General features: G+C 32.6%; 1 protein-coding gene across 2 annotated transcripts; it reads left to right on the forward strand.

The window, feature by feature from the left end:
• The first annotated feature begins 58 nt into the window (after positions 1 to 58).
• LOC144836791 (uncharacterized) lies at positions 59 to 9848 on the forward strand. 2 transcript variants are annotated; one of them, XR_013611373.1, is made up of 9 exons: positions 59 to 197; positions 807 to 912; positions 1678 to 2251; positions 2634 to 2728; positions 3210 to 3489; positions 4006 to 4154; positions 4840 to 4945; positions 6564 to 8368; positions 8539 to 9848. XR_013611373.1 is itself a non-coding variant. In XM_078691647.1 (8 exons), exons 1-8 carry the CDS (start codon positions 169 to 171, stop codon positions 6752 to 6754), a joined length of 1530 nt encoding a protein of 509 aa, XP_078547773.1. In that variant the 5' UTR covers positions 59 to 168; the 3' UTR covers positions 6755 to 9848. The 2 variants fall into 2 exon arrangements, 1 of the variants encoding a protein (XP_078547773.1); XM_078691647.1 differs by having other exon boundaries at positions 6564 to 9848.
• Positions 9849 to 10820: the final 972 nt, after the last annotated feature.

Below are 10820 nucleotides of genomic sequence, written 5' to 3' on the forward strand. Positions count from 1 at the left end.
AAAAACACAGAGGTCATAGGTTAAAGGTGTTCTTTGTTGACAAAACAATAAGTGCAGACTTATATAGCCTATTTAGAGAGCAGTGGAAGTTTCCGATCATGTTATTAGGTCACGGGATGGTAATGGAAAGTCAAATCTATTGCCACACAATAACCTTGATATTTCAAAATGGCAGGGAAAATTGCAAAACGAATGAAGTAAGTTAATTTAACGTAGCCCTAGGCCTAGCTAGCCTAGGCCTAGATTCGAATATTTATAATGATACTCCTACTAAACTAGGCCCTAGCCTAGCGAAGCCTAATCAAATATCAACCAACTGATGGTAGGCTATTATATAATATGGTCGTGACGGCGACGGACGGGGTTGGTCGGAGCTTTAGGCCTAGACTCTAGACCATAATGTTAATGGCATGAATGGCCTTTTTGAACAGGTTAAGGCTCTAAGCTAAGTCTGTTATGCTTACTTTTCATCCCCAGCATAAGGTATAAGTAAGTAGGGCCTAGAGTAATGATGTATATAACCAAACTTAAGAACTAAGTGGAGAAGTCCGTATTTAAAGGTTTATTTTTTTATTAAATCAATATTATAATTTATGTTGACAACATACATTCATTATAATTTTAATTTTAACAACAGTGTTGTGTCTATTAAACCTGTAGGAACGTATACAGTACTACTAGCCTAAACTAAATAATTGTAAACAGACACACAACACAGGCCTAATTACTAAGAATAGATCCATCCAAGCTTATATTTGTATATTTTACCCTATTTATTATTATTTTGTATTTCTTTTATACTATAGCAATAGACTAGTACAAGCTACAGTAGATTTTGCTAATGTCTTTAAAGCGTTCATCGGAACAAACTACTTAGCCCTTGCATTTGCCTTCTTGCAAAGTGGCCTTATAGTGAGTATAACCTCCTCAGTAAGAAAAAAATTAACATACCGTACTCAAATATAAAAGCATACTGTACCCTACTGTTTAAATTATAGTACACAATATGTAACAAAACAAAAAATGCCTTCAAAGAATTTCATAGTCCCTATAGCTTCTAAGTTTGTCAAATTAACTTATTCATTGAACAAAATTATAATTTCTAGGGTTGTTTATGACTATTTTACTACAGCAGTTATTATTTTTGCTGGTTTCTTTTAAAATACATTTATAAGTAAATTGCAATACTTGCCCAAACCAAAATTTAGAGCTTTGATATTAAATTGAAACTTTATATTGTCCACCTAAAAATAATTTTTACAGTTTTTTTGTGTTGAATATGCCATTTTAATGTCACATAAAAGTTATTCACTTTGACTAAAAATTGGATCGAAGAAAAAAAATATTTACCTGAAAAACTGTAATTTAATGCTAAAAATAGTCATATAACTTGAAGTCAATGTGTTTTTGGTAAAATATAACTGTTCATTTTGTCGTTTTATAAGTAAAATCATTATTTTTTTGTTCTCGTTTTTTTTCTATGGAATTGGAAGTGAATAAAATGGGATATTAAATTCTGATTTTATAAATCTTTATTTTCATGATTTTACATCTTTAAATGATATTCTAATGTTCTGTATACTTATTGAATATATCTGTACTACTGTACATTCATTATCTGTAAATTGTGAATTGTATTTATAATGCTCATCTATTGTTGTGCATTACATTTTTCAGCTTGGCCTCATTGGTTTACTTGTAATTACTATCATCACAGATCATTGTTGTCAACTTATCGTCAAATGTAAATATTTAGTGGTCGACCAAATCATCAATGAATTTGTCTCAAAGCAAGGAATACACGATGTTGCCTCACCGAAAATTGGAAAGCTACGTGAACGATTGGAACGGCATCTTACTTATGGAGACATAGCTCGAAAATCCCTGGGAATATGGGGGCTTTATCTCGTCAACTTTGCCCTTTTTTTCACACAATTTTTTTTCTGCATTGCATATATGATTTTTCTAGGAAATACTTTACAAACAAATTTATTTCCATTTGTGAACCAAACTTCGGAAACATCTTTAAATGAACTACTAAGTCAGAAGAAAAATAATACAATCGTTGATGTCCAGCCGTATGCGCGAGTGACTACAGCTCCAGCTTTCCCTATTTTAGTGTTATTTCCTTTGCCGTTGTTTTTATTGTTCGTGTTATTACGGAACGTGAGGAGTATGGGACCAATCAGCGTCGTAGCAAACGTCAGTATCTTTCTAGGATATGGAGTTGTATTGACGTCACTAATTCAAGGTAATCAATGCAGTAATTATTTTGAAACCAAATAAAAATGATGCTAGTCAAATTAATTAATATTGAAAAATAATTATGTTGAAATTTAACCAAAGTGCGTAATATATTTTTTTCTATCAGCACAGTTGACCATGTAATGTAAAGTTGTCTATCGGCGTGATTTACTGTGCACATATTTCTGCCGATAGATAACAGAATTAAGAAGCGTGGTCAATAGAAAACATTATTTAAAATGCATGGTTGACCTTGTTGATAGGAAACAATGTGTTTTATGTTGCGATCGACCAAGATAATAGCAACCACACCAAATATTATCGGCATGGTCAACTGTGAAAACGGTTTACTATGCCAATGGTCTCCACCAAAATGTTTTTCTTTTTAGGTTTTGCAGTAGACGACAGTGTACAATATTTTAAGTTTGCAACCTTTCCTGTGTTCTTTGGTGCGGTTTCCTGTATGTATGAAGGAATCGGAACTGTAAGTCATTCAACCATAAAATAATAAACAAACTAAGCAAAAGATTGTTGCAAAGATTGAGAACCATTGTTAAATCTGTATCCAATGAATCAACATTTAGCCTCAGTAGAATAAACATTATTTAAATATGCCCAAAATATAAAGCATTACACAGTATACTAACTGCATATATACTGTGTATACTGTACTGCATATATACACTGTGTACAGTATGTATACTGGATATATACACTGTGTACAGTATGTAAATATACTGTATATTTACTGTGTGGTCCAATGAAGGAAATCATCAAAGGCTCAATCATGTCTATACAATACATTGTGATTTCAATAACACAACATCATTTAATACAGTAGTACTATCAAGCAAACGGAGCCTTGTATAATGTATGTGCTAAAAATAAAGATCACAATGATATTCTTTATACAATCAGCATGATGAAAGTTGATAATAAATCTTTTATTATTTTTATTAATACAGATAATACCAATTGAATCCAGTATGGCTGAAAATCGGCCAAAATACCCATCTTTCCTGCACGGATCCCTGATGCTTTTGTTTGTAATGTTAGGCTCACTTGGTGTTCTCGGATACCTGAAGTATGGAGATGATGTTGAACAGATCCTTATTCAGAATCTCCCAGCAAACACAGTGTTTTCCTACATTGCGAATGTGACAATATGTATTGGTGTGGCGTTTACTTATCCTCTTACGGTCTATCCAATTATTGAAATTCTAGAAAATATCCTGTTTACTGAAGGTATGGTTATAGAAAGGTATTCAAGTTGTTAGTGATTAGTATATTGCCCTGTGTTACATCCCCACTGTTACACCCTTGCTCGACGATGCGTGGCATTAAATGTCACGTGTTGCCATGGATTAGCACACATTTACATATGTAAGAGACTTCATATTGTATGTACTGTAGTACTAACTCTCATTGTCTCGCACTTCAGATGAGAAATAAAGTTGTAGGTCCTGTAAACATACAATGGACATACCTGTATGCTGATAAAGAAATTGGTACACTATTTGAAATGGGGCCCTCTGGGAGACCAGTCTTTGACTGAAGAGGTCGCCCAGTATAAAAAACAAAATTTAAAAAAAGCATAAAAATGAGCAAGGGATTGTCTTATGATGTACCGATAATGTTTTTAGACTTGGTCCTCTGGGAGAACAGTCTCATACTGATGAGGTCACCCAGTTCAATGAAGAAAGAATCAAAGAAATCATTATTAATTATAACATGGTTATCTTTCTTTTCATGTTTTTTTAGGTAGAATATTCGGACCTAATGTAACAAAGTTACTTGTCAATATCAAAAATGATAATGAGCGTGCTCCATTGTTGTCATCAAACAGTTTTTCAGCCGAGGATATTGATGTTTCAGATTTAATACCTGTAGCAAAAACCGTTCCAGATTCAGTGAGTACCATTACTAACTATACCTACCATTCAACATCAAATACATGTTGCTAATAATGGTTGGTGGCTTGTTTTATTTTTGTGTTTTGCCTTTGTATTTTTAATTTCGTTTGTTTGTCTGTATACTGGGCCCCTGGGAGAGCAGTACTTGAATGAAGAGGACCCCCAGTATAGAGAAGAAATACAAAATAGGGGATTTTGAAACACATGTTTTCTTTACTTTACTTTATTGCCAACAAAAACAACATAAACATAAACAATCTTCATTGACAAAAGATAATAAGCAATCAGAAAAATCCTAGAATTGTGAATTGAACCAAGAAACTTGGAATTGATAAGCAAGAATGTCAACCACCAATCCACTGTGCCACTACTAATCTCATCTGTTTTTATACAGGGAAATTTAACAACAGGACACTGAGCTCGCCTTGCCAAGATAGGAACTCGTAACAGTCCTTTGATCTTATGTCTGGCTGCGACAAATACCAACAGTACTGTACTATGTACATATACTCCGCGATATACAGTGTCTGTTAGGGGGCGTGGAACTGATCGTGTCGCAGACACAGATAAACACTTTGATCTCCAGAACTCAGCTTCCTGTTGTTAGATTGCCTTGTTTTAAATATCTTCAAATAACAGTCAACAGAAATTTGTCTAAAATATGTCTTGCTTTTTATTATAGGTTGCTACATGGAAGAGGAATGTTGTTAGGATTTCTATGGTATTAATACAGACTGGGTTTGCAATTATTTTCAAAGATCAGTTTATTTATATTAATGCAATTAATGGTAAGTATGCTGCTAACAAACTAACAAACCAATCAAACCAATGAGGAACAGCAAGCAATTTAGCAAACCAATCAACAAACCGCCAACAAACTAACAGTACACACCAATCATTTAATCAACAAACAGCCAACAAAGAAACACATTAACAGTACAGACCAAACAATTAATCAACAAACAGCCAACAAAGAAACAGATTAACAAACCAATCAACAAACTGCAAACAAAGAAACAAATTAACAAACCAGTCAACAGCCTGTAAACAACTAACAAACAAATTAACACACCAATCAAAAAAACTGTAAGCAACAAATTAACAAACCAATCAACAGCCTGTAAACAACTAACAAACAAATTAACACACCAATCAAAAAAACTGTAAGCAACAAATTAACAAACCAATCAACAGACTGTAAACAACCAATCAACAAATTAACAAACCAATCAACAATAAGCCAACTAAACACCAACAAACTTCTTGTACCAACCTGCAAAACAACAAACATTATATTATTATAAGTTTTGATAATTACAGATTAGCAATAGGGATGTTATGTTGTAATGTAGTTTAATTGTCCTGTCGCTTTGGCTATTTTTTTTACCATGAATTCTATGCTTTTTCTGCTGTTGCAGTGTCATTGAGAAATTCATACCCCCCCCCCCCATATAGTGGTAAACCCTGGTTGAAAATTCCAAGCGAAAAAACACATAAAAGTGGCCAACAATTATGCATTTATTCTTACTAAACTTTACAACATTGGGTGAGACATAGACATAGGATGTTGCTGATGTTTTCAGATAGGGTAGTGTAAATTCGTTTTCCTCTGAAGCGTAATTCCCACTAGAACACAACGCAGTGACGTATTGACGCAAAGATTCGTAGGTTGCGTTACGTTGCATCGCTAGTGGGAACCAAGCTTTATTATTAACAATAGAAAATTATAAAAGACAATTTTCAACAATTGTTTTGTTTATTTTTTTCAAACAATGATATAGGTATCTATTTACTTAAAACTTAAAGCATCAAGCTATTGTTGATTCTTCTCCCTTAAGGTTCGTTTAGTGTCTAAATAGATACCGGTAAGTGGGGTATAAAGTATGCACTTGTATCCGTTTCTTGTTTAGGTACTCTAAACAAATATTTTGCTAGAGATCTAACATGGAAAATAGTTTAAATGTGTTCCCTTTGACCCATTTGTAAAGGTGTTCAGTTCTATTGAATAAAAAGTAAAAGTAGTTTTATTCACCAACCAAGTTGGTTTCCTCTAAAAAAAAATAGTTTATTTTACCATGTTGTCTATCACATTATATGTGTCCCATCACTCACATTATTTGATTTTGTAGTTCTGTAAAAACCTTAATGTGGCTTTGGTGATTTATTAACACATAATATTACGACATTAACAATTATTCTCAGAGAAGGTTTCTCAGAAACTGGCTTGTGTACACTTTTAAGAACACAGAAGAGAGAGTGTTCTGGTCTATCTCAGGTCCTTGCGTTGCATTGACAAAGTGCACTTGTAGTTGTTGTTTCAAACACACACACAGTAGGCTGCGAGTCACAAGTTATTCTCATATATTCATAAATTTACTTATATTAAATTGGTTTTCTTTATTTTAGGCTCAATAGGAAGCACCCTACTAGCATACATCCTTCCTGCCTTAATTAGTATAAAGTTGTTAAGAAAGAAGATGTCAAATCTAGTCTTTGCTAAAGATGTATTTCTGATACTCTTTGGAGTAGTTGGAGGCCTAAGTGGACTGATCGTCAGTATTTACAATATGGTTAAGCATTTTCAGGGGCAATCATAAAAACTCATATTTTTAAAATTTTATGAAATGTAAATAATATATGGTTATATTCTTAAAAGTATATCAATTTGTTCACCTTTTTTTTGGTGTAAACATTGATTTTTTATGAAGATTATAAAAAGAAATATAGCACTTAGTAACATTTTTGGAACACATTTATTAGTGTGTGAACTAAGTGTTCTGTTTTATTGCTATATAAAGTATGAAATGAAAATGTTTTATTTTAATAAGTTTTAATACAATGCTGAAAAATGCTGCAAATTTGAAAATCGTGCAACACATTTTGAATTTTAGTATTTATCGGTGTTTGTAAAACTGACAAAAATGTCTGTAAACCATTTGTAGAGTGTTACTTAGTCCACTTCTGCAGGGATGTTAAATAGTTTTATCTTGCGAAGACAATCAAGTACTCTTAAGCTCTATCTACACTATCAAACTAAGTTTGACAAAAAAAGTGTGCTGTGCCCAAATATAGTAATGATATGTAGAAATATGGTAGTGTTATGACATCATCATGTCCATATATGGGCACATAACATTTTTTTGTCACATAAAGTTTGATTGTGTTTTAGACAGAGCTTACGCAATATGAAATCACTGTGTGGTGTAAAAATGCTTTTCTGAGAAGGCTGTTAGTACCATATGTTTAGCTGTTTCTTAACAACCAAATGTTTATAAGCCTATACAATGTATAAAGAAATACTTAACAAAAGTGCTTAGCTAAATTAGAAATCAACAATAGTTATATTGTAACCTTATTTAGTTTTTCTTAAAAGTAGTGCAACTACTCACATTTTTAAGTGAAAAACAATATTAATTTTTTTTAATGTAAAGAGCATTAATACTGTAAATCATTTTTAGAGCAGCTGTTGTTGTTTTTGTAGGCCTTAATATTGCATGCTGCAAATGAATACCGTCTTTAGTTTAAAATTCTAACTCGACGCTTTAATGTTCGCCTTGGTTTTTCCAATTGGTGCTTTTTTAAATGGTTTTAATATTTTTTTTTAATACTCTGTTAGATATATGGATATCAATCAATGCAATCTACATGAATGTGTAGTACTTTGACATATGCAATATGCTATAACCATCTTCCAATCTTTTTGAATTAATTATAATATCTTTTTTATTATTTGTTGAACGATACCTTATATAGGTATTACATATTTCTTTAACCCTTAAAATAACTATTACCAGGTAAGAGTAATCTTAGTTTCACCTGCGATTACAAACCATTAACCTAGTTAAAGATTAGGTTCATAGTAAACAGACAACTCCAAAATTGTTTTTAAACTATACAGAAATATAGAGTGGTCGTATTTACCATTAACTCACTTAGGCTAAGAGAAACATTTACATGTACAAATATAAACAAAATCTCCAATTGAAATGAATACCACTTCTTAGATATAAATTAACTTAATAAATAAATTGATCTCACTTAAGTGCGATTGTTTTTTTAAAACTGTATAGTAGAAAGTGGTGGGCGTATTGACCAATAACACACTTAGGAACGTACATGTACATGTAAAAATCTAAACAAAATCTCCAATCAAAATGAATACCACTTCTTAGATATAAATTAACTTAAATGAAATACTTGATCTCACTTAAGTGTGATTGTTTTTTTTAAACTGTGTAGTAGAAAGTGGTGGGCACATTGACCAATAGCACACCTAGGAACGTACATGTACATGTAACAATCTAAACAAAATCTCCAATCGAAATGAATACCACTTCTTGGATATAAAATTGACTTAAATGAAATACTTGATCTCACTTAGATGTGATTGTTTTTTTTAACTGTATAGTAGAGAGTGGTGGGCCTATTGACCATTAACGCTTCTTAGATAGGCTTATGAACTGAATTGAATTAAGTGAAATGGTTAAAAGGAAATATTTCACTTAAGTATGATTATTGATTACAGCCATTGGACAACTGATCCAACTTTTTAATACAAATTAAAGTAAAACAATATCTAGTTTAATACACATTGAAATGTGGAAAGTACTGTATTGTGTTTTGTCATTTCAACCAATGATTTGAAAATGTATAGAGCTTTTATTTCAAAAGACATAATCTTAGTTAAGGTATACTACATTAATTAATATGGCTTGAGTGACTTATTCTACCCTCGTAGATTAAATTCTCATTATAGTTAATTTTTCGACTTAAAAAGGGACATATATACAAACAATATGACTTAAATAAATAGTATTATAAAAATGGGGGCAAAGTTAGATTGCATTAAATAACAGTATAGATTTACAATTTCGTACAGCCTGTGTAGATATAATAATTTGATACGAAAAAGCAAAAGACTTATTTTCTAATTGAGAAATTATTGTCTGCATAACCATCTGGTGCTAGTCAAAGTTGACTCTAATAAATGGAAAATGTTTTTTTTGTATAGACGTTTAGTACACACAAAGTGTTCATTTTATATCATCGATTAGATTATTAACCGTACACTTACCCAATGCTGTAAATCATGTACATAATAGAATATGAATGACATATCGAATGGTGCAATGGTGTAAAAGTAGTATATTAGGCCTCTCTCGTATTTTTATATAAATTTGCAATTCATGTTAAATGAACATTTTGTATAAATTTTAAGATACATTGTATACATATCATAATTGTAGGTAATATGTTTTATTTAATGCCAAGAGTACTTTATTATATTCAGTGGCGTAATGACCTAAGGCTCCTGGTTTAAGCGTGGTTCCCACTAGGACGCAACGCAGCGACTATTGACGCAAAGTGCTGTATTGCGTAATCACAAGTGGGAACCGACGACGCAATAATGCTGCAAACATCGCAGGTTTGATTTCACGCAGGCGGGGGCAAACACAATTATTGGAAGGGCATTTACGTTGCGTAGGTTGCGTTGCGTCGCTAGTGGGAACCACGCTTAAGGAATCCTGATGCGTGGTTCCCACTAGAGACGCAACACAACGACGTAACGCAACGTAAGGGATTTGACCAATCACAACCGATGGATTATTCGAACTGTCGCTTGTCATTGGTCAACTCGCTTGCGTTGCGTCTACGTCCTTACGTTGCGTCCTAGTGGAAACCAAGCTTTAATGGCCCCCAACGTTGGAGGCCTCGGGCGTTTTTAGCCTTTTCCGACATATTTTAATGCCCCGCCCCTGGGTTTAGCCATTGATGGCTCATTGACTGCACTGATTATATTCACATTGTGTGGATTTTCCATTTATATAACGTATAATGACTCGGGTGGTCGGTAAATTAGTTCTGGTCGAAAAACACCCGTAAATGATTCATATTTTTCCATACAATTCTGTTAATAAACAATGGAAATATTGAATCTAGTCAAATTCCAAGGTGAATTACTTTTATTTTGTTTTTAATATGTTTCAATTTAGTTTTTAGTTTTATTGTTCTAATCGTTATTATATCCATTTTTATTTAATTTTGATACATATTGGCGGGATACTCGTGTAGTATTATTACGTAGGATATGACGTATACATAAGAACACCCTCAGGTTTATTAAGAAAATAAAAAAAAATAATAATAATAATAGGTGAACTAACACGTGCCAGTGATAACATCGAGAATTTGTTTTGCTCTGTGGAGTTAAATCAAAGTTATTGTCATTGCTTTGGTTTAAGCTGCGTTCACACAGGACGTAAAGTCATGACGTAAGCGCAATAACGCGATGGTTGCGTTGCGTCCAAGTGGGAATCAATCTTAAACATGAAGGGATGTTACCGTTTATGAAATGAGTCGCACAATATTAACAACGCAATAAAACCAACTTTATCTCAGTAAGAATATTGTAAATTGTTATGTTATTACTATACAGTTTAATCTTTGATAATTCAGAGTTATAATGATGCAGTCAGTTAATGTCTATTTTGTATCTTTACATATTTACCATAACGTAAATATAGGATGCAATGCACGCCAATGTGAACACCACTGGATCCAAATCAGAACCCTAAACGAAATGTTAATTTAAAACACTTTTTCTAGTTAATGTGTTGTGTAGACAAGGAAGAGGAGATCTCAATGGAGCATGTCGACTAAAAA

This window comes from Antedon bifida, chromosome 3, assembly GCF_963402885.1.
Source record: "Antedon bifida chromosome 3, ecAntBifi1.1, whole genome shotgun sequence".
Lineage (NCBI taxonomy): Eukaryota > Metazoa > Echinodermata > Crinoidea > Comatulida > Antedonidae > Antedon > Antedon bifida.